The sequence below is a fragment of the Myxine glutinosa genome, chromosome 11 (genome assembly GCF_964187855.1).
Source record: "Myxine glutinosa chromosome 11, kmMyxGlut1.1, whole genome shotgun sequence".
In the NCBI taxonomy this organism is placed as follows: Eukaryota; Metazoa; Chordata; class Myxini; order Myxiniformes; family Myxinidae; genus Myxine; species Myxine glutinosa.
Window position 1 is genome coordinate 58,690,088 of NC_136271.1, and position 25,058 is coordinate 58,715,145.

A 25,058-nucleotide genomic window follows, 5' to 3' on the forward strand; every position below is an offset into this window, starting at 1 on the left:
ATTCAAATACCAACCAGAACCGCGTCAAGATGAAGGAGATGTGTTGTACACGGTGATAGAATGTCATGATGCATTTGAGGTATTTTGTATGCTGTGCCTACCAGTGGTGCAATGCCTGGAGGACATCTGTGGAGACAATGTGCACAACTGGAACCGAGACACCCTGAAAGACACAAGATCCTACCACTTGGGGCCGACACAATTCCAATTCATCGTCGTGTTGGAAACAACCAATCACATTATGGCTTTCAGCAAGGCTTTGTCAGTCGGTTTCCAGGGTAGAGGTGTTGACAAATTCAAGGCATCAAGGCAGATTGTCTCTGTCACCAAAAGTCTTCAGGATGTCAGAACCTACAATGAAAAGTGGTTTGAAAAATGAAAAGTGGAACCTACAAAAAGAAAAGAGGCGAGCAAACTGGCCGAAGAAGTGGGAGTGTTTCCGACCATGGTCCGTAATGCCGGACGGATGCAGTAACGTATCAACACCCCAGCACAGACTGCAGAAGAATACCTCAAACGCAACCTGACCATTCCACTAGTTTACCACCTGCTCATGGATCTACAGACCTGCTTCACTGAGCATACAAGACAGGCCATGCAGGCACTGCACCTCATCCCATCTGTGATCTGCTCGTTTGGGACAGTAGACACAGAAGTCATTAGTGAACTGGTGGACTTTTACCAAGATGACCTGCCATCACCAATAGCAGTTGATACACAGGTGCACAGCTGGCAGATAAAGTTGAAAGCAAGTCAGCATCAGAAGTACCAAACGCAGCAGCAAAAACCCTTCAAACAGACAGACAGATCATTCTTCCACAACATCCACTGCCTGCTGCGTCTCTTCATCATGCGAGTGTCAGCCTCCATTAGCGTACTGAGACGTCTTAAGACTTACTTGCAGACAACAATGTGTGAAGATCGAATGAATGGACTGCTACGATGCACATTCACTATGATGTGGACTTAGATATGAATGGCGTCATTGATGACTTTCCAAGGTGAAATCCATGGACAATGGAGCTTCTGGACATCCAAAGGTCGAGATAGTGGACTAGATGTCACTTCACTCTTGAGTCTTGACCGGCACAAGCCTCCCGCCTCCCTAGCCTCATGCCTCTTTGCGCTGCCTTTGATTCTTGTGGTGCGAATTAACACGGGGCCGGCTAGGAGGGTTGGGGCGGAACCGAATGAGGGCGGCAGAGAAGCTGACGGTAAGCGCGAGCTGCCAATCAGGGCTCAGAGGGTGTGGTGGCAGGACTGCGTCACAGGGCGTGGTTGGAAGTTTCGAGAGGGTTCGAGAAGGTTCGGGGCGTACCGATATAACCCGTCGCGCAAAGCCCCCAAGAGGACTCGCGTGCAGTTGAGTTCAAGGAGTTGGCACCCAGGAGTTCGAGCATTGAGGTACGAGGACTGAGTTGGCATTGAGTGGAGGAAGACGCGCATGAACCAGGATACGCGCTCATATGAAAGCGACGCTCGGTTGAGCTTGAAGCCGAGCCGCATATAGTGCATTGAGTTACGCGAGTGATAACGCGCTGTGTAACCGCCAGCCGCGCTGAGAGACACGTACGTTTTCCTTCCTACCTCATCAGCTGCCTTTTGTTCGGGAGACGCGCTACGAGGATCCTTCCACCGCCTGCTTGCCTTCTTCGCGGGACGTGCTGGGGCCGTGGAGAGCCGGACGGTGCCGTTCCTGGACGACCAAGTCGGCGCGTTTGGCCTGAACATCAACCTGCCTGCAATTCCCTGTGTGAGTGTGACGGGCCCGAGTCTGGGATTTAGGAATAAGACTGTTTAAGTGCTGCTCTGTGTCTCTGTGTCTACCAATCATTGCACATACGTGTGGGAATGATAATTAAACCTGTGTTCTTCCTTTCCATTCGATCGTTCCTGTGATTTCCTCATTGACTAAGCGTGGTACGAATAGAACCGCTCGAATCGGGTTCCACTACTAGAAAACTGCACGGATCACGTGGTACTCAATCCACTCGGTGTACCCAAATCACACGTGGCTTGTGCGAGGCTTGCTTCCCTGCTTCCGTGGCGGCGCAGGGATTTAGGTACGAGTGAGACTTGGTCCCGAAACCCTACCTTGCATTTGCCCGGAAGAGGCGTTTCATGTCTCTGGGTTCCGCCAAGCCCAGAAAGAACAAGGGGCTTAATCCTCCCTTGGTAAGGGAAAGAAGGGCGGGGGAGAACCGTAACAATATACAGTATATCACAATGTCTTAGCTCTTCCAGCCTCGATTCTGCATACCAAAAAAATAAAATAAAAAATGTGCCCTTTTGTTAATTCATGCGTGAGTCTTGATTTCTTATCCTGCGCTCATGAAGTGAAAAGCAGGGTTAGGCGATCGGTTGGGTACGTCGTGCGTACGTGTCTGCATTTTAAAAATTCATTTTCTCTGGAACCGTTGGTGCAATTGACACGAAATTTTCACCATGGGAGCGCCTCTGACTGTATAATTTTCGTGATAATTATGACGTCATAGGTCACGTGGTACAGGCGCCATATTGAAAAAACTTCGTACCTCTATATCTCTGAAACCACTCCATGGAAAAAATTGAGACCTGGCTCATTTTCAAGTACTCCTCATGGGGAATAAGATATGTTAATGACGATGTCATCGGTGCGTAAGTTATGACGTCATAATTCGACAAATACAACACCGATTATTATGCTTTTTTTTCACCTCTGAAACTGTTGGTCCGATTGACACGAAATTTTCACCATCGGAGCACCTCCTCCTGTACAATATTTTAATAATAATCATGACATCATAGGTCATGTGGTACAGGCGCCATCTTGGAAAAACCGAAAAATGTTGCTCCTCTATATCTCCAAAACCGCTCGAAGGAAAAAATTTCAACGTGGCTCATTGTAAAGAACTGCATATGGGGAATAGGGGTTGTTAATGATGACGTCATTGGTGCCATAATTATGACGTCACAATTCGACAGGGACACCACTTAGTCTGATCAGTTTCAAATGTATTGAGCATGATCTATACAGCAATTATTTTGGAGAATTACGTATTGTGATTCTGACGTACCATGGTCTACTGCAGAGCATCGGTGCTGCCGAAATACATGTAGTTTATTGGCAAAGGTTACACTGGGTGGTTTGCCATTGCATTCCCAGCAGTAGTTAGGGCAGTAATTTAGAATTCGTCCATGGTGCCGGCGATAGCTTGCCCACTCTTCACGAAGGTCACCGTTGGATCTTTAACGTCCACCAACTAATGCTGGCAGAGGGGATGGCACACACATTAATGAAATAGCATACCTGTGTAACACCTGGATGACAGTTTATAGCTGGGGCTGGATTTGAAACGAGTGAAAGATCTCTGCTTTAAATTTAATCGCAGGTTGTTTGGCTTTGTCCAGTCACTGTCAATTCTGTGAAAAGCTTCTGTATTTTTTTGGTCTATACACAACACACACACGCACGTACGCACACACTTAAACATCGCTGCTGTCAGATCACTTCCTGAAACCGCCTCCGCTTTCACGAGCACGAGCAGTGACTTTAACCATTGAAAATAATACGAGGGGAGGAGTCAAACCGCTCTCGCCTGAGGTTCTCCAATGGGCTGATAAACCACGCCTTCTCGTCCAAGCCAATTGGACATTCAGAATCACTGCAGGCAAAAGCCATTGCGCATGCGCATTCCGTGATGGCGCATAAAATGTGCGCCGGTCGAGGGTGGTCGGCGTGTTACGTTCCCTCTCATCATATCCAAAGCTAACAATAATACTTATAACGGCCTTTTTTCTATTGAGGTTTTAAATTCGTTTTTAAACACGGGAAAATAATTCGTTTGTTAACACGGGAAGTGAGGTGATGTTCCCGGCGTGTTCGTGTTTCTCACCTCAGTGACCTGAATCGAACGACATCGGTGTTCATTTAAGGGGATTCAGTGGTGCGGTTACCTGATTCTACCTTACCTTTCTACCTTACCTTACTACCTTACCTACGTAATGGGGTTGCTGGTCGAGGGAGCCACTCTCACCTGGGAACAGACCAAGGAGCTGGCGGAGTACGTTCACTTTCACGGTATCCAGCAGTTCATTAACATCTACAACCGGTTGAAGGAGCGACAGCGAGACGTCCTCAAGTGGGGAGACGAGGTGAGGCCACCTGTGCATTTACAGGTATTTTTAGGAAGCAGCCACCTGGAGGCTTCTACCTGTTGTACCTGTCGGGTATGTATGTTTCCACAATTGGTGCCCCCAATTTGAAGTGTTTCACCTCTAGTACTAGACCACTATTTCGGTCTTTGCTGAATATCATTCCGAGCTCAATGTCGGAGCCCGCTAGGACTTTCCGAATGAAAATTTAGCATTACGCCATTTAGTGGGAATAATAAGTATGCGGAAATGACGTCATTTTTTTGACCCTGACCTAATTTTAAAGCATGACCTAATTTTAAGGCATTACCTAATTTTAATGCATGACCTAATTTTAAGGCATGACCTAATTTTAAGGCATGACCTAATTTTAAGGCATGACCTAATTATGCCGAATTTCTGCCCAATGCGGATGGAATCTCAAAGACCGCTTGGCCTTCCAAGATGTTCTTGCATTACTACAGTGCACCTGCGCAGAAATTGTACACCTGGTATTTGTTTCGTGTCCTTGACCTATTTTTTCGGATTGTGACCTATTTAACTAAAAACAACTTTTTGATAATAACTTGAATAAATTTCCTCTAATGTTCATGATGTTGAGATTTATGGATAGATTGTAGATGGGGACACAATTTTATTGATTTACACTCGATCCCTAAATGTTTAAGGTCAAGGTCATATGGTGGTCGGAAAGTAATATGACCATCATTGGATCACGGGCGAAAGGTAAGTCGCGGCGATCGGCAAGGGTAATTAAGCTTCCCCAGGCTTACCCTTGCCGATCACAGATATCTCGTTTATTGTTCTGGTTGCATTTGAATCCACGAGGGCTGAGCGTTGACAACCTGATAGTTCTCGCTCAGAGGTTTGAGCTTTTCGGTCAATGCAGTCAGTGCACGTCTGTTAACCCGGGCGTACAGTGCACGTCTGTTAACCCGGGCGTACAGTGCACGTCTGTTAACCCCGGGCGTACAGTGCACGTCTGTTAACCCCGGGTGTACAGTGCACGGCTATTAACTCCGGGCGTACAGTGCACGGCTATTAACTCCGGGCGTACAGTGCACGTCTGTTAACCCGGGCGTACAGTGCACGTCTGTTAACCCCGGGCGTACAGTGCACGTCTGTTAACCCCGGGCGTACAGTGCACGGCTATTAACTCCGGGCGTACAGTGCACGTCTGTTAACCCGGGCGTACAGTGCACGTCTGTTAACCCGGGCGTACAGTGCACGTCTGTTAACCCCGGGCGTACAGTGCACTCTGTTAACCCCGGGTGTACAGTGCACGGCTATTAACTCCGGGCGTACAGTGCACGGCTGTTAACCCAGGGCCACAGTGCACGGCTGTTAACCCCGGGCATACAGTGCACGGCTATTAACTCCGGCGTACAGTGCATGGCTGTTAACCCCAGGCATACAGTGCACGGCTATTAACTCCGGCGTACAGTGCATGGCTGTTAACCCGGGCGTACAGTGCACGTCTGCTGACCCGGGCACACAGTGCACGGCTGTTAACCCTGGGTGTCCAGTGCACGGCTGTTAGCTCCGGATGTACAGTGCACGGCTGTTTGCTCCGGGCGTACAGTGCACGGCTATTGCCTCCGGGCGTACAGTGCACGGCTGTTACCTCCGGGCGTACAGTGCTCGGCTGTTGCCTCCGGGCGTACAGTGCACGGCTGTTAACTCCGGGCGTGCAGTGCACGGCTGTTAACCCCGGCCGTACAGTGCACGGCTGTTAACTCCGGGTGTACAGTGTACTGCTGTTGACTCCGACCGTACAGTGCACTGCTGTTGACCCCGGTCGTGCAGTGCACGGGTTTACTGCGGTCGTACAGTGCACGGCCGTTGTCCCGGGGCGTACAGTGCACGGCTGTTGACTGCATGCACAAACACATGTGGCTGGATGCTCGTGTTCGGTTCGGTATGTGTTATGTTGTGTCCTGGTTTGGTTCTGTGCTTTGTTGGTACTAGGGCATTGCCCGTACGTGGGTGCCCGTTCCTTGCCAATGCCCGTACTATATATATATCTAAAATTATATCCCCCCCCCCCTCTATTTACATGAAATGGTTTGGTCCATTCGCAACGACCACAGAACCCCCCCCTCTATTTACATGCAATGGTTTGGTCCAAAGCGAACGGTTTGGTCCATTCGATGTGATTCGATGATTCGATGTGAATGGTTTGGTCCATTCGCAACGACCACAGAACCCCCCCCTCTATTTACATGAATGGTTTGGTCCATTCGCAAAGCCAAAGCGAACGACCACAGAACCCCCCCCTCTATTTACATGAATGGTTTGGTCCATTCGCAAAGCCAAAGCGAACGACCACAGAACCCCCCCCCCCTCTATTTACATGAATGGTTTGGTCCATTCGCAACGGCAAAGCGAACGGCGAACGGCTAAATCGCCATAGCTCGGTAAGTACTTGTCCGATTAATTTCAAACCTTGAAAAGGCACATCCTCGGGTCCCCAGCAATATACCTGGCAAGTTTCAAGTATATCGGACCGGTAGTTGTCGAGAAACAGCGGTCACAGACAGACAAACGTACAAACGTACAAACGTACAGACAGAGATTACTGGAATTATAGATAGACTAGGGCATGCCCGTACTATATATCTATCTAAAATTATATCCCCCCCCTCTATTTACATGAAATGGTTTGGTCCATTCGCAACGCCAAAGCGAACGGCGAACGGCTTGCGAGTACAGTGACAATCCCCCCCCTCTATTTACATGAAATGGTTTCGTCCATTCGCAACGACCACAGAACCCCCCCCTCTATTTACATGGAATGGTTTGGTCCATTCGCAACGCCGGCACACGCGATCGTTCGCTGCTCTCTGATTGGTTGAATCGTTTTTTGTACATAGCTCGGTAAGTAATTGTCCGATTAATATGAAACCTTGAAAAGGCACATCCTCGGGTCCCCAGCAATATACCTGGCAAGTTAAAAGTATATCGGACCCGTGGTTGTCGAGAAACAGCGGTCACAGACAGACAAACGTACAAACGTACAGAGATTACTGGAATTATAGATAGATGGTACATGAAATTTGCAGTATGTGTGGTGCTGTGCTGTTATGATTGTACTGTGCTGGTTTGCTTGCTCCATGCTGGTTCGGTGCATATGGTTGTGCTGTGTTCGTGAGGTTGTATCGTGTTGGTGTGGTGCATTCGGTTGTGCTGTTGTAGTTGGATTGTGCTAGTTTCGTACGTGCAGTTGTGCTATGCTTGTGTGGTTGTGCCATGCTTGTACAATGCTAGTGCGGTTGTGTTGTGTTGTGCTGTGCTGTGTTTGTGTGGTTGTGCCATGCTGGTACAGTGCTATTGCGGTTGTGCTGTGCTGTGTTAGTGTGGTTGTGCCATGCTGGTACAATGCTAGTGCGGTTATGCTGTGCTGTGTTAGTGTGGTTGTGCCATGCTGGTACAGTGCTAGTGCGGTTATGCTGTGCTGTGTTTGTGTGGTTGTGCCATGCTGGTACAGTGTTAGTGCGGTTATGCTGTGCTGTGTTAGTGTGGTTGTGCCATGCTGGTACAGTGCTATCGCGGTTGTGCTGTGCTGTGTTAGTGTGGTTGTGCCATGCTGGTACAATGCTAGTGCGGTTGTACCATGCTAGTGCGGTTGTACCATGCTGGTACAGTGTTAGTGCGGTTATGCTGTGCTGTGTTAGTGTGGTTGTGCCATGCTGGTACAGTGCTATTGCGGTTGTGCTGTGCTGTGTTAGTGTGGTTGTGCCATGCTGGTACAATGCTAGTGCGGTTATGCTGTGCTGTGTTTGTGTGGTTGTGCCATGCTGGTACAGTGTTAGTGCGGTTATGCTGTGCTGTGTTAGTGTGGTTGTGCCATGCTGGTACAGTGCTATTGCGGTTGTGCTGTGCTGTGTTAGTGTGGTTGTGCCATGCTGGTACAATGCTAGTGCGGTTGTACCATGCTAGTGCGGTTGTACCATGCTGGTACAATGCTAGTGCGGTTATGCCATGCTGGTACAATGCTAGTGCGGTTGTACCATGCTGGTACAATGCTAGTGCGGTTATGCCATGCTGGTACAATGCTAGTGCGGTTGTGCTGTGCTGTGTTAGTGTGGTTGTGCCATGCTGGTACAATGCTAGTGCGGTTGTACCATGCTGGTACAATGCTAGTGCGGTTATGCCATGCTGGTACAATGCTAGTGCGGTTATGCTGTGCTGGTACAATGCTAGTGCGGTTGTGCTGTGCTGGTACAATGCTAGTGTGGTTGTGCCATGCTGGTAAAATGCTCGTGCGGTTGTGCTGTGCTGGTACAATGCTAGTGCGGTTGTGCCATGCTGGTACAATGCCAGTGTGGTTGTGCCATGCTGGTACAATGCTCGTGCGGTCTGCTGTGCTGTGCTGTGTTAGTGTGGTTGTGCCATGCTGGTACAATGTTAGTGCGGTTGTTCTGTGCTGGTACAATGCTAGTGCGGTTGTGCTGTGTTGGTACAATGCTAGTGCGGTTGTGCTGTGCTGGTACAATGCTAGTGCGGTTGTGCTGTGCTGGTACAATGCTAGTGCGGTTGTGCTGTGTTGGTACAATGCTAGTGCGGTTGTGCTGTGCTGGTACAATGCTAGTGCGGTTGTGCTGTGCTGGTACAATGCTAGTGCGGTTGTGCTGTGTTGGTACAATGCTAGTGCGGTTGTGCTGTGCTGGTACAATGCTGGTGCGGTTGTGCTGTGCTGTGCTGTGCTATGTTAGTGTGTTTGTGCCATGCTGGTCCTGCGGTAGTGCAGTTGTGCTAAGTCATCCTTATTCCAAGTCCTTCCCTCGATTGCAGATTTGTGTTGTCCAAGTGTAACAGACATTCAAGTTTACTGATTGGGGCTGGAGGGGTGGAATTTGTTGTCAGTGTGATGTCTGTTTTGCTCACGGCCTTTCGTACATCGTTCATTATGATCGTTCCATTGTGATCCATCCCTTGGTCATTCATCTTACACGAGTCGAAATGATTTGTAGCTGAAAACTGCAGGTTGTGTACAAATTGTTCATTGTACGTGCACTGTACAAGTAAAATAAGTGATGCAGGTTCAGGTTTAGTTTCATTTTTTATTGAAGTCTAATGACAAGCTGCTAGCGATGACCTTTTTTGACATTCAGATATTTTGTGAATGTCTGAAGGTTTTTGTCTTCATTCATCTTTGCTGAACCAACCCCCATGAATGGGCCTGAGTGTTTCCGTCACGGTTCGTGGCATGTGATCGTGTGTTGCAAACACCACGTGATGGATTGTCCACTCATTGTTCGTTTGAGAGTGACTGTTCGTCTGAAAAGTCTGCATTGATATTCGACAGGGCGCTTCTTGCTTCCTGAATGTTTTTGTGTGTGCAGAAAGGAGTCGCCCAATACTGCCAACTGATACATTGCTGAGTCATTGGTCCAAATGGCCCGGTGGGTTTATATCTTTACATTTCAGGTATCTGAGGTTGGCACAGTACAGGCAGCATGTGACTGCATTAACATTTGGTGTGAGGCTGCGGTCTTGTGGTGGGATTAGCTGCCACTGACCTGTGGATCTCTTGGTTCAAATCCACCGCAGGGAGTGGTGGGAGCGGGGGGTGAGGAGGAGGATGAGGTTTTTTTGTCATTGAATGAAGGCATGGCACAACCGGCTGCTGGTATTATTCGGTGGATGTAAAATGTCCATCCCACGGTGTCCTCTGTGAAGAGTATGCGAGTATCGCCATTATCCTGAATATATTGCAAATTCCCATCCAAGTCTGCCCCCGAACGTCGAACGTCAAGCCTGCCCAGCTGGGTTGTATTCATTTTTGTACTTTATTTATTCAACAAAATCAAGGTTCATCGAAGAGTGGGGTCACAGGTTAAAGAGGCATAAAACTGAGAATGGAGCAATGGAGCAATGGGGCAATAGTTGGACACATTAAGCAAGAGGATGAATGAAGGTGAGAGCGAGGAGGGGAGGAAACAACGTACTCTAAGAAGGTTCGTTTAGTTATTTAGGTTTAATGGGGGTGGAAAAGATCACTGGTAGGGATTAGGAATGACAAAGCACACAAGCACAACAGTAGCGAACAGGGACATCGGGAGATCTGTGGGAGGGAGGGGGAGAGGGAGAGGGTTGGGGTACACGGTATAAAACAAATTGACACTACGAGGAATTTCAGGTATGAAGCCGGAGATTGAAAAAGGTGGATTTGGAGTGTATTAACGGGGGTAGAAAAGATCAAGGTTTGGATGGGGGAAGATAAGAGATGGTGGTTCACAGCTGATTTGAACACCTGGAGGGAGGAGAGGGATTGAAGAGATTGTGGAAGTTTTTTCTAGAGGTGGGACAAAAGAGGAATAAAAGAGTGAAGGTGAGCAGAGAGTCTTGATTTTGGCAGTTTCACCAGAAGAGGGTTGCTGGCAGTTATTGTGCGTCCTGCAGGAATATTTGGGGGACACAGCACAGACAAAGCTGGGGGAGGAAGGCCAGAGAAAAGTCGGTAGAAGACAGAAAGACCACCAACCTGCCTGCGGTGAGAGAGTGAAAGGCCCTTAGAATCAGCTTCATCACGGGAGATTCCAATGATCCTGAAAGCTTTGGTTTCTACAGCTTGAAGACGAGCTAGATGTGAGGCAGGAGCACCAGCCCAGAAGGGAGAACAGTATTCCATTGAGCTGCGGATGAAAGCTTTGTATGTGGTGAGGAACTCAGAGGTGCCAAGGAAGGACTTCGCACGACGGAGGATGCCCAGTCGGCGATTGGCTTTGGAGGCCAGCTTGGAAATGTGGTTTTCCCATGAAAGATTATGGTTGATAGTGAGACCCAAAAGCTTGAGTGACATAACTTTTTAAAAAGGATTGTGGAGAAAGTAGATGGGAGGGTTGTCCAGACTGTCTTTTCGGAGAGGCAAAGTGAGAGTGTGAGATTTGTCAGGATTGAAAGACATGTTCCACTTGTTTGACCAGTCTGTGATTTTATCCAAGTCTGCAGAGAGTGAGGAGGCTGCAGACTGCCGATCTGAGGGTTGAGATATGGAGCGGCAGAGAGTAGAGTCATCAGCAAAGAGATGGAGGGGATTTTCAAGAGAGTCGGAAAGATCATTGATGAATACCAAAAAAGCTCTGAATTTATGCGTGGGATTGAACAGTCTCAGCAAGCTGGCTCCATAAACATGAGAAAAGTGGAAGTGTGCAGCAAGACTAGATTTGGGAAGTTTAACCAGTTGGGGTTACTAAAAAAACATCTCCATTAGGGTGGAGAGCCAAGTGATCAAGACGGGGTGGTGGAAATAAACAACTACAAAAAGCAAGTGACTAATTTGTCTGTGATGTGAGAGCAGCAGGCTTTGTCCTTCAGCTTCATCGTGGGAGATTTCAAATAATTTGAAGAGTTTTCTTTGCTACAGAATTCAGGAGAGACAGAGTCGATCCTGGGGTGCCAGCCCACAGCGGAGAGCAGTACTTCATTGAGATATGGACGAAGGCCTTGTCGACTGCGAGTAGCTCTGTTTGTTCAAGAAAACTTGGAACAAGAGAGGATGCCCAGCCTACGGCTGGCCTTGGAGACCAGCTTTGCATACGATTAGCCCAGGATAGGTCATGGCTGAGGTGAGGCCCAGTCCACAAGCTCAGGAGACTGAACCTTTTCCATTGGCCATCCATGGAAGTAGATAGGTCGGTTTGTTTGACGATCCTTCATGAGCAAAAATATGAGATTGCGAGATGCTCCATTTGCCTTGAGCCAACATCTAATTAATCAATTCCAGAGCAGCTTTCCTCCATTGCTTCACAGGGTTATACAGCTACCTGTCATTGGAATGGGTGTACTGTACGACAAAATATGGACCATCCGCTTTGTGAAGGACTCGGGCCAAAAACTTTCCTTGGCTGACCCCACAGCAAGATGGAACGATTGGAACTGGTAAAGGTGTAGTTGTAGCCATAGTAGTTGCTACTATATAAAATGGTTTTGTTTTAAGTAAGAAATCGCCATTTGTTGCCGTTTACGTACATTTCTGTTTTGTCACGTGTGTGTTATCATACATGTCTATCTTGAGTACTTGCTGTTCAAAGGTCTTGATAAAATGCAAGCCTGGTATCTTTTACCATGGTTATTGTCCTATGGAACTGTGTAACACTTCGTTAGACTTGTCCACATTTACTATCTCTCAAGTTAACGGTGTTTTATCTAATTTCTAGGTGAGGTGGGGGAGGTTGGTATCAGTTTGATAACCTGGTTGTTAATCATTCCCATTATCTTTCTTGCAATGAAATAACTTTAAGACGATCCCAAAGTAATGTTTAACATTTCGATTACTGTACTCGCAAAAGATTATTGGTTTAATTTGACAGGTTTGATGAAGTCTATGGGAGAAATAAAGAAAGGTGGGAGTCAGTGTGAGTAAAGGTTGGAGAACATCGGAGTAAAGGAAGAGGAGTGGGGGGGGGGTGTATTTTTGCATGTTGTACAGGGCCACTTTTAAGCCTTTTTCCTATTTTTTTGTTAAACTGCGTGTGTTTAGCTTTGCTGTCAAGGTATTTTTCATGCCTTGTGGTGAATTCGTTTTTCTACATGCACCTGGCACAGTTTTGAATTGTTATGCAAGCCGGTTTGAACGTTGCTCCTATGTAATGCATCCTTTTTTTTTTGTATACAAGATTGAGGCTTGTGTAAGAGCTTGCACAATAAACCCACATTATCACATAAAACAAAAGAAACATAAACGGACACATAAAACAACAAGAAAGAGCAATTGGAGATTGCAAAACCTCGCCAGGATGTATTTTCAGTGGTTTTTAAGGCTTTTGTGTTAAAACAAATATGACGACCGAACCACGTGACCGATGACGTCATCATTATTTTTTTCTAAACGAATTTATTCCTAGATTATGCTCAAGAAATTTCATCTTGATCGGATGAAGTTTTGTACTTGTCGAATTATGACGTAATGATGGAGGCACCTATGACGTCATCATTAACATATTTTATTCCACATGGAGAGTTCTTTACAATGAGCCATATCTCAATTTTCTCTATTCAGCACTTTCGGAGATTTGCAAAGTTTTTCGGTTTTCCAAGATGGCGGCCGAACCACGTGACCTGTGACGTCAGAATTATCATTAAAAAATTATACATGTGGAGTTGCACCTATGGTGAAAATTTCCTGTCAATCGGACCAACGGTTGCAGAGAAAATCACATTTATTCTGTGTGGACAAACAAGTAGACAAACAAACAAACAAACGGACTCAAATGCAATACCCTCTCCTCAGGCGAGGGTAATAAAGGGCGGAGAGACAATATGGGGCAAGAGAGGGAAGCACACAAGCACAACAGCAGAGAATAGGGACATTGGGAGATCTGTGGAAGGGAGAGGGTTGGGTTGGGGGGGTTGAGGGGGGGGGGGGTACACGGTATAAGTGGCGAGGGAAGGGGTACACGGTATAAAACAAATTGACACTGACTACTAGGAATTTCAGGAATGAAGTCGGAGATTGAAAGAGGTGGATTTGGGGTGGATTAACGGGGGTAGAAAAGATCAAGGTTTTGGATGGGGGATGATAACAGATGGATGATAACAGCAGACAAACAGAACAGCTGTTTTAAAGACCTGGAGGGAGGAGTGGGATTGAAGAGAGTGAGGTAGTTTGTTCCAGAGGCGGGAGTAAAGAGGAATGAATGAGTGAAGGTGAGCAGAGAGTCTTGATTTTGGCAATTTCATGAGAAGAGGGTTGATGGCAGTTCTTGTGCGTCCTGCAGGAATATTTGGGAGACACAGCACAGACAAAGCTTGGGGAGCTAGGCCAGAGAGGAGTCAGGAGAAGTCAGAAAGACCACCAACCTGCCTGCGGTGAGAGTGAAAGGTCCTCAGAATCGGCTTCATCGCAGGAGATACCAATGATCCTAAAAGCTTTGGTTTCTACAGCTTGAAGCCGAGCTAGGTGTGAAGCAGGAGCACCAGCCCAGAGGGGAGAGCAGTATTCCATCAAGCTGTGGATGAAAGCTTTGTATGTTGTGAGGAGCTCAGAGGTGCCAAGGAAGGACTTCGCACGACGGAGGATGCCCAGTCGGCAATTGCCTTTGGAGGCCAGCTTGGAAATGTGGTTTTCCCAGGAAAGATCATGGGTGATATTGAGGCTCAAAAGCTTGAGAGACAGAACTTCTTTAAGAGGATTGCTGAGAAAGTAGATGGGAGGGTTTTCCAGACGGTCTTTTCTGAGAGACATAGTAAGATTGAGATTTGTCAGGATTGAAAGACATGTTCCACTTGCTTGACCAATGTGTGATTTTGTCCAGGTCTGCAGAGAGTGGAGAGGCTGCTGCCTGCCGATCTGAGGGATGAGGAATGGAGCGGCAGAGAGTGGTCATCAGCAAAGAGAAAGAGAGGATTTTCCAGAGAGTTGGAAAGATCATTGATTAAGACCAAAAAAAACACAGGGCCCAGAAGACTGCCTTGGGGAACTCCAGCCTGGACAGGAAGGGGAGATGAGAGAATTCCATTCAGGGCCACAGGTTGACTGTGACCGGAGAGGAAATCGACAAGCCATGCGTGGAGATTTCCATGGATACCATAGGAGGAGAGTTTGGTGAGAAGAGCGGGGTGCCAGACCATATTGAAGGCACGAGATATGTCAAGGGAGACAGCTCTGATTTTCTGTTTGGCGTTGAGGGCCTCCATCCATTGTTGAGACAGCAGAAGCAGCATGTCCAGAGTAGAATGACCTGGTGTGAATTCAAATTGATGATCAGAGATCAAACCTTTGGAGAAGAGGATGGATTTAATGTCAGAAGCGTGATGCATTCCATGACTTTGCTGATTATTGGGAGCAGGCTGATTGGTCTGTCGTTGCAAGGATCTGTTTTTGCAGATTTTTTGTGTAAAGCGGTAATGTTGGCTGATTTCCAAGCAGATGGCAGATGACATTGAACAAAAGAGAGGGTGAAGAGAACAGAGAGAGGGTGAGATGGAGTGGCAAAGCAGGATTTTAGGACCCCTGGGCTGATGCCGTCTGATCCAGTTGCAGAATCAGAGTCGAGGTTTGACAGAAACTTCTCCACCTTGTCAGGAGAGAAAGACAGAGTCCAGGAGCAGCTGGTGGGAGTCAGTGCATGACTGGGCCTTCCATCCCCTCCCTTACCTCAAACAACTGCGTATGACTGGGTAAGGTGGGTACAAAGAGTGATGGGTTTGGGACCCAAGATTTTGAGACATTCGGCTTTTTCACGTGCGGTTTCAGCTGTGTGGCCGTTTGAGGTAAGGGAGGGGATGGAAGGCTGAGAGTAGACGAGAGAGATCGTGTTTTCTGACTCTCCTGAGTAGACACACACTTGCTGCGGGTTTTGTGAAAGGAAATGAGATTGCCTTCCGTTGGATTTGCGTTCCATGAGGCGAAGGCAAGTTGCTTCAGGGCAATTGCCCCACCACAAGATTCTGTGTGCCATGGACGGGAGGAAGGGTATGATAACTGAAGACTGCTCTGGAATACTGCTCTCCCCTCTGGGCTGGTGCTCCTGCCTCACACCTAGCTCGTCTTCACGCTATTGAAACCAAAGCATTCAGAATCATTGGAATCTCCCGTGATGAAGCTACCTCCGAGGGCTTTTCACTTTCTCACCGCAGGCAGGTTGGTGGTCTTGAAGAATTCCTAATCCCTACGACTAGAACTCCAACAAGGAAAACTCCAAACCTGGTTCTCACACAACGTTTATTAAACTGTAGAGGGTTTTTACATGAACGTACTAATTCAAGATATTTGACTAACTAATGAACTAACTGAACGTAACTAAGCATCGTTCTGCCAGTCGTGGCAAAGGCTCCACCGTCTTCCTCTGTGCACAGTTCTTCTCCGTTCCTTGACCAGCGCCGCATTTTCCTCGAAGTCCTTTTCATATATAATAAAAACTTATTTCCTTATGTGAGCATGGAATTCAGGACTCCGCACAGGGCCCTGCGGCCCAGACAGTGGGACACTCTGGTTTCTATCTTAGAGAATTCTAAGAGCATTTTAAACAGCTGTTATCAGTTAAAATGGTAAAGCATCTTTTATCTGTTCTCTGTAGGTCACTCCCTCTTGACCTATCCGAATCAGGAATGCACTTAGGCCCAGGTTTCAGTTTTTACAGAGTTACACAGAAAAACACATTTTGGAAAAGAAGTATATGAGAACAAATATATGAGAACATACATTCTGGTATTCTCCCACAGTGGTCTTTCTGTCTTCTACCGACTCCTCTCCGGCCTTGCTTCCCCAGGTCTCTCTGTGCTCTGTCCCCCAAATATTCCTAAAGGTCGCACAAGATCTGCCTGCAACCCTCTTATGGTTAAACTGCCAAAATCAAGACTCTCTGCTCACCTTCACTCTTTCATTCCTCTTTTCTCCCGCCTCTGGAACAAACTCCCCCCCCTTCAATCCCACTCCTCCCTCCAGGTCTTTAAAACAGTTGTTCACCACCATCTCTTATCTTCCCCCATCCAAAACCTTGATCTGTTCTACCCCCGCTAATTTCACCCCAAATCCTCTTTTTTGAAATACCAACTTCTTTCCTGGAAGTCCTTTGTGTCCTTGTGTTTATCTTTCTCCCACCCACCCCTCCCTCCTTCCCCCGCCGCCTCCCCCCAAGCCCTCTCCCTCCCACACATTCCCGATGTCCCTCACAAATGTTGTGTTTATGTGCTTCCCCTTCTCTCCCCATCTTGTCTACCGCTCCCCTTTTTCTACACTTTGTTTGTTTGTCTGATTTGTTTGTGTGATAAATGTTAGCTCTTTCACGAGCCTCGATTTATGTATACAAAAAACAAACAAAAAAAAACGAGATGGGATAAATCTGTGCATGAGAGAGAGCAATTTTCTTTGGAAGAATTCCCAGGATGAGTTGATGTCAGAGGCAGTGGAGATGGGAGATCAGTCCAGATGATTGATGGCTGCTTGAAGACCATGCCAGTCAGCCTGAGTGAAATGCCAGACTCGTCGACGCAGAGGAGGCTCTTTGAGAATGGCCAGAGACATGTCCATTTTAACAAGGAAATGATCAGATGAACCGATTGGAGCAGAAGAAGAACAGCAGACATTTGTAGGAAAGTTAGTCATAACCAAGTCTAGAAGCGTTGATGTACCGTTGACTGAGATCCATGTGGGGAAATTGACAGATTGTGTCAGTCCCCAATGAGTCACAGACGTCCTTTGCTGAGGGGCCACGGCTGGTGAGAGAGGTACCCACACCCAGCCAGCTGGCATGATGACAGTCTCCACATATGAGTGGATAGAAGTTGGTCTATGTTGTCAGACAGCGAGATGTAAATGGAGTCATCACTGTTTGGCGGACGGTACAACACACATATGAACAAAAGGTGGGAGCCGAGGGGAAGCCGTTGCCAGAGGTACTCCTGGGGTTGAGGTGGAGAGAGGGTAGTGCAAGGAGAGTGAGGGGAAGAGTTTTTGAGAAAGATTGCAACCCCACCACCAGGACGAGGCTCAGGTCTATCATACCGGATGAGGGAGTAAGGAAGGAGAGAGGAAGAGGGGAGGAGGCAGCGTGAGGCGGAGATTTGAGGGGGATGGGTGGCGGGGGAAATTTAAGGGAGAGTAGTGAGGAGGGAAATTTTAGGGAGAGTAGTGAAAAGGGGAAATTTGATGGGGAGTAGTGAAGGTGGAAATTTGAGGGGAGGGGTGAGGGAGGACATTTGAGGGGAGGAGTGAGGGAGGACATTTGAGGGGGAGGGGTGAGGGAGGAAATTTGAGGGGAGGGGTGAGAGGAAATTTGAGGGGAGGGGTGAGGGAGGAAATTTGAGGAGGTGGGCTGAGGGAGGACATTTGAGGAGGTGGGCTGAGGGAGGACATTTGAGGAGGAGGGGTGAGGGAGGACATTTGAGAGGGGTGAGGGAGGGAGGAATTTTGAGGGGAGGGGTGAGGGAGGGACAACATTTGAGGAGAGGGGTGAGGGAGGAAATATGATGGGGAGGTGTGAGGGAGGAGGGAAATTTAAGGAGGGGTGAGGGAGGAAATTTGAGGAGGAGGAGGAGGGGTGAGGGAGGAAATTTGAGGGGAGGGGTGAGGGAGGAAATAGGAGGAGGAGGAGGAGGAGTGACGGAGGAAATTTGAGGGGAGGGAGGAGGGGTGGGGGAAGAAATTTGAGGGGAGGCGTGAGGGAGGAAATTTGAGTTGGAGGGGTGAGGGAGGAAATTTGATGGGGAGGGTTGAGAGGAGGAAATTTGAGGGGGAGGGGTGAGAGAGGGAGGAAATTTGAGGCGGAGGGGTGGGGTGAGGGAGGAAATTTGAGGGGAGGGGTGAGGGAGGAAATTTGAGGGGAGGGGTGAGGGAGGAAATTTGAGGGAAGGGGTGAGGGAGGAAATTTGAAGGGTGGGGTGAGGGAGGAATTTGAGGGGAGGGGTGAGGGAGGAAATTTGAGGAGTGGGGTGAGGGAGGAAATTTGAGGGGTGGGGTGAGGGAGGAAATTTGAGGGGAGGGTGAGGGAGGCAAATTTGAGGGGAGGGGTGAGGGAGGAAATTTGAGGGGAGTGGTGAGGGAGGTAGGATATTTGAGGGGGAGGGTGAGGGAGGGAGGAAAGTTGAGGGAGGGGCAAGGAAGGAAATTTGAGGGGAGGGGTGAGGAAGGAAATTTGAGGTGAGAGGTGAGGGAGGAAGTTTGAGGAGGAGGGGGAGGAGGAGTGAGGGAGGATTTTTTGAGGGGAGGGGGAGGGGTGAGTTAGGGGTTTTTAAGGGGAGGGGTGAGTTGGGTGTTTTTAAGGGGAGGTGTGGGTGGGTAGATTTGAGGGGGTGAGATTTGAAAGTTTTGAATGATGAAAGAAAATCGAAAATTTATTACAGATTGGGTTTCTTGAGATATTCAAATCAAAAGATCTGTTTGAGAACGTTTGAGGAGGGGTGGAATGAAAGTGAGTTTCGAGCATGAAGAAAGGAAAAACTGTACGAGATTGAATTTTTTTTTTTGTGATGGAAAGATTTAATGAGCAAATTGATTGCAGCCTTTTGAACAGTGCAGAAGTGTAAAAGTTCCAAGTAAGCGAGTTATTGCGGGCATTCCAATTGAAACCTGCCCCATGTCCTCTTGATTAATAAAATGCATTACAATGACAACAAACTCCGATGTATTATTAATGAGATAAGAATAGTTCAGTTATTTGATGAATCTTAACAATACTATGCTATAGTTAAAAAGAATGTTGTTGGAAAAGGATTGATTATATTATTAAGGATGCATATATATATATATATATATATATATATATATATATATATATATATATATATATATTACGGTGGAGCTTTAAAAATGTAAAAAAACCTAAATTTTTATTTTTGAAAGTCTTACCCCCTTAATCTGTTCCATATAATATAGAAACTGTATAAAAAGTTTGAGCACTAAATTATTATGTTTAGGGGTAGCTCAAGGGCCTCAAAGATTATGAAAATTATAAAAATTCAACGAATTACGAGTATATCAGACTATATCTTAATTTATTTTAAACAACACACTTGAACACAGTATTTATTTTTGAACACGTTAATAGTGAATTCTTTGTTCAGTTTCTGACAGAGTTCATAGTATCAGTCTGACAATGTCCAGCAAACCCCAAATTTATTATTTTCATGGCATCCCGGACAGTGTATGTTTTCTGCTATCAGGGTACATTCTGCGATGGTCCTCGACAACTTGCAGCAGGAATTGCAGCTGAGTTTCATCGCGGGTTATCAACCCACTGTACTCCTGAATGAGTGCCACTCCACGTTCAGCGTAGTCATTGACAACTTTTAGAGAGTTGACTGTTTCTGCAGCCTGCTTGTAGTCGTCTCTGTCATCCCACAAGTCCGGATCTACCGCGAGAAATCCATCTGGAAGTTCCATCATTCGCAGAAGTTTCATTGACCTTGCTGTGACGAAATCTTCCAAGTTCATATCCTTGAATGAATCAAGAGCAACAGTGATTCGCTTGGAATGATCCTGATCTTGGTCTTCTTCATTCTTCATGGCATTCACCATCAGTCTCTTGGTTGCCGAACTGACCCGACTGTCGAAGAAAGCCAAGCTAACAAGTTCCTGTGACAAGTACCACACGTGATTGGAAAACTTGCGTGATGTTGACTTTGAGATGGCTGGATGGATTGCTTAGTATTCAAGCAGTGACTTCAGCAGCAGCAGGTCACTGTAAGGAGCACCTGATGCTTGAGGTGCAGAGATCCAGGCTGTCAGGTAGACACGTACTGTGAATACACACACATCACGTAATCCTCTCTTTTCTGCAGGAGTCAGTTTGAATTGAGCCTTGAACATCCAGATCTTGAGACAGTATATTACTTTGGACATCCAGCGGGCGTGGTGCATTGCTCCGGGTGACATGAATCGCACTCCTCTGGCAGGAGCAGCACCGAGAAAGACAATCACAAGTTCCAAGAATTCTTTATAATCATCTCTCGGCTGACTCTGTTCAAGATGCTTGTTGGCATAATCGATAGTGCCTTGCTTTACGTCTTCCACTCGACTTGCCACGTCATCAGCTGCAATCCCTGGTTCATACTTGGCCGTGTCTATGAATCCCCAGTATTCCTGGAAGCGTTTGAAGAGTGGAACCTCGGGAGAAGATGTGGCTCCCAATCCCATACACACTTGGAACACTGCACCAATTTATCAATTCCATAATGTGATGCCTGCAAGCTAGTGACAAGAGCTCCTTCTCAAGCTTCTGCTCTAGGAGGACACAGGCACCAGCGATCCGACCAGTATTTGAGCTGGTCGTGTCAAAACACATAGCTCGGATGCTGTCGGCTACGCCTCAGTCTTCAATGGCTCCAAAGACAGCAGCAGCCTGAGCCTCGCCTGTTCCAGATGGAAGCTTGGCAACTGTGAGTAGCTGAGAAACTCCTTTCCCTGAAACCAATACTGGCAGGCGATCAACCTTCTCTTTTCCAATTAGATCAAGGATCAGTTTGCCGTCCCAGTGAACAACAAGGGGAACGTTACCCTGAAACTCCGCCTTTATATTTGCAGATCTCTGGACTCGGTGTTGTACTCTTTGTCGGCGAATTGAGTCTCTGTTTAGAGCAAGTTCATCAATGTTCTGTCCCAAGCTTTTGGCAGTTTCTGCTATAGTCCGGCAGATATGTGAAGAATTGTGGTAGAATTGTGCCTTTGATGATACAAGCATGAAACTTGGCACACAGTTAGGGCATACCCTTACAGTGAAATTTGGATGTAGGGGCATTCCAGATTTCTCCTTGGCCCAAAATGGCGGCCATTTTACAAAATGGCGGCTAAGAAGGACATATTTACCTATTATTTCAGACTTGTCATTTGTGCTGCTATTGAAACACAATGTAATGAGCATATTATAAATTGTCATGTACATGCTATGCAATACCTTCATACTGGGTTCAAAATTGGAATCTACGGTGGCCTATAAGGGGCAGAACAAATGGTTTACCATTGCAATAGACAGGACTGGTCTAGCGGTTTAATTATTTAACTTTGCATGACTATCTGATTTCTCCTGGGTGTAATTTTGGTTCAATACCTTTATATGAACAACTTTGATGTAGCTTTATGAACTTTCCTATCATAGACTAGGTGACTATAAGGAACAATGCAAGGCTCGTGAAAAGTTACGAAAGCGAATTACTATATTTATGATAATAATGTATGTATTTCTTTTTCAGATGATAACTCGACTGCACTGCACCTTCGCTCATTGACTGTAGTAGCTACCTAGATTTGGTTCCCAATTTGTATATTGATTGGATGGTGGTGGTGGATAATGCTTAATTGACAATGGCCAACAAAAATTTCAAGCTATTAGACCCCCAAAGCCCTAGTACATCTGGAACAAACATGCCTTATCTGACAGATTGGGAGAAGTGTGTGTTATGTCAGGAGGTCACCGATGAGGCCCTTGCCTGTCCAGCTGATTCCAAGCGAACCACAGGGTCCGGATACCAAACTCTTGCAGATTATCTCCTCACCTTCAGCCAGATGGGCTGCCTGCCAAAATCTCTAGAACTGTCCCGCCTGGACGATGGTGAAGGTATACAGTCAACCTTCCAGAGCCACAAGGCTAAGTGGCATGATTCATGCAGACTGAAATACAACAAAACTGAACTGCATCGGGCACAAAAAAGAGAAACGTCTAGTGAAGAAACCGCAAGTGTCTCAAGAAAGTACACCCGTCACAGAGTACATGTAGACCACACACAGCCACAGCCTGAAAAGTGTTTCTTTTGTGACAAACCAGCGGGTACTAATTCTCTGCGAAAAGCTTCCACCTTCGACCTCGATAAACATGTCAGGACAGCTGCCCTGAAACTAGGAGATCAGGCACTTCTTGCTAAACTGAGTGCAGGTGACCTTATAGCACAAGATGCACAGTACCACGTGAAGTGTCTGGTGTCACTTTATAACAAAGCAAGGGCCACAAGCACAACACTGAATGAACAAGATGATATCAAGTGACGGTATAGCACTTGGAGAGCTAGTGTCCTACATCGATGATGCCCGCACAGATGCTCTTGTGACACCAATGTTCAAGCTGGTAGACCTAGCAAGACTATACACCACCAGGCTGGAACAGCTTGGAACAGTCTTGACCAGGCGTGTCCACTCCACCAAACTCAAAGATCGAATCATGACATATTTTCCAGACCTAGAGGAGCACATGTCCGGTCGAGATATTCTGCTTGCTTTCAACCAGGATGTTGGCTCAGCCCTTCAGAAGGCATGTGATCACGACACTGACAGTGATGGAGTTTGTCTTGCTAGAGCCGCAAATATAGTTCGTAGAGACATGTTGAAAATGAACTCAACATTTAGTGGTTCATTTGAAGCCCACTGCCAAGAACATTCGGTACCTAATTCGCTTGTATCACTAGTTTCTATGATCTTGAATGGTCCTAACATCCAAGAGCAGTCAAGCCACTCGTCGGTATCAACACCTACTCTCACAATCTCACAACTCCTTATGTTCAACAGTTACTCACGCCGCAGAGAGAGTAGCAGTACTACCACGTCCACGAGGCACAGTCACAATCGGGAGACTCCCCTGCCTGTGTACCTGGGCACCCTTATCCACACAAAGACTCGAAAAAGAGACCTGGTTGATACTATGTTCAACCTGGGTCTCTCGATCTCCTATGACAGGGTGCTTAGCATCTCCACGGACTTGGGGAACAGAATCTGCCGTTTCTTCCAAAATGAGGGTACAGTTTGCCCCCCTGAGCTAAAAAGTGACCTCTTCACAACTGGGGCAGTGGATAACATTGATCATAACCCCAGTTCAACAAGTGCCCACGACTCCTTCCATGGCACTGGCATTTCACTTTTCCAGCACCCAAATAGCGATAGCCGTGGAGTTCAACGGGTAAACCCAGATGACACATCAACAACAGATGCACACCTGTCACAGTCATACACCATCGTACCTCCTGTTGTTCTGGGTAAATGTGACCCACCTGTACCCAAGCTAGCGGGTCCCAACAAAAGCAACTGCCAACTCATCCCTGCCAAGCAATGCAGATTGAGTACAGGTAACTGATTATTGTGTTTGAACTGTGGACAGTTATATGTGTACCTAAATAACCAAGACTTGTTAACTTGTGTGGACTTGTTTGTTCTTAATTGTGTTCATTATCTTGCATTTTGACAGGTGGCTGGAGCAGATGGAGAAGACAGTGCTATCTGACACACCACTTAAGGGAGACGAGACAGTATCATGGGCTGGATACCATGCCAGCAAGCAGTCTATTCCAGAAGAACCAGAGTGTAGTGTGGCCTTAACTTCATTGCTGCCTCTCTTCTATGACCAGGCAAAATCTGTGGCAATGATTCGTCACTCCATGGATGTCATCAAGAAAGCAATCGATATTCTGAATCCAGGTCAGATCCCTGTAATCACACTTGATCAGCCACTGTACACACTTGCCAAACAGATCCAATGGAGATGGCCAGAAACACACGGAGAAGATCACTTCGTCATGGTCTTTGGTGGACTCCATATTGAGATGGCAGCATGGAAAACCCTCGGTGACCTTCTGGATAGCAGTGGGTGGACAGGCGTTCTGATGCTTGCAGGGGTTGCTACAAGTGGTACTGCTGATTCCTTCCTGAAAGTGACCCATGTGACACGCACACGACGAGCACACCAAGTCACAGCCAGTACTCTCTATCTTCTCCTGAAGGAAGCCTACAGCCAGTACACCAGTGGACTAGATGAGGGACAGGATACGATACCACTAGATGACTGGTGCGGTGAACAAGCCAATGCAAGTCCACAGTTTCAGTTCTGGTTCCTAATTATGCAGCTAGAACTGGCAGTCCTGATCTATGTGAGATCCGTCCGTGAAGGAAACTTCCAACTGTACACTGATGCTCTGACCAAGCTTGTACCATGGTTCTTCGCCTTGGGACATACAAACTATGCCAGGTGGATCCCAGTTCACTTGCGCGACATGGTGACACTTGCAACAAAGCATCCAACTGTATACGCACAGTTTCTGGCAGGAAACTTCACCATGAAGAAGACTACACGTGCATTCTCTGCCATAGCCTTAGACCAGGCACACGAGCAAAATAATGCATTGGTGAAAGGTGATGGAGGGGCTGTAGGTCTTACGGAGAATGCTGCAGCTTTGCGCCGATGGATGGTGTCTGGTCCAGAGATGGCCAAACTGATCTATAAGTTCGAGGCCACAACAGAAAAAAGAATTAGGAAAACTGAACTAAAACACCATGAACAGACAAAGCACACGCAGGTAGCCTTTGCTCGAGATGTGAGAGCACTCACCCGTGTCATAGGAGAGATGGGGAACCCATTCTGTGACGACAGCAAAGATCTCTTGGTGCTAGACAGCAGAGACCTGGCAGACCCAGCAGTCATCAACACCCTTTACCAGATCGAGAAGCTGGGAAAAGAACAGTATGACACATATGTGAACGAGAGGCTTGTACATCAGACAAAGCC

General features: G+C 47.0%; 1 protein-coding gene across 3 annotated transcripts in view; it reads left to right on the forward strand.

Moving 5' to 3' along the window:
* Positions 1-3,637: 3,637 nt before the first annotated feature.
* Positions 3,638-25,058, forward strand: part of GCLC (glutamate-cysteine ligase catalytic subunit) — a 126,824-nt gene continuing 105,403 nt past the window's right edge. The window contains exon 1 of one of the 3 annotated variants that reach the window (XM_078786705.1): positions 3,638-4,146. Coding sequence is in view for 1 of the 3 variants with exons in the window: in XM_078786704.1 (XP_078642830.1) it covers positions 3,985-4,146 (162 nt within the window). In the remaining 2 variants the exon portion in view is untranslated. The remainder of the gene's footprint in view (positions 4,147-25,058) is intronic. The other 2 variants (XM_078786704.1, XM_078786707.1) reach the window with 2 other exon arrangements.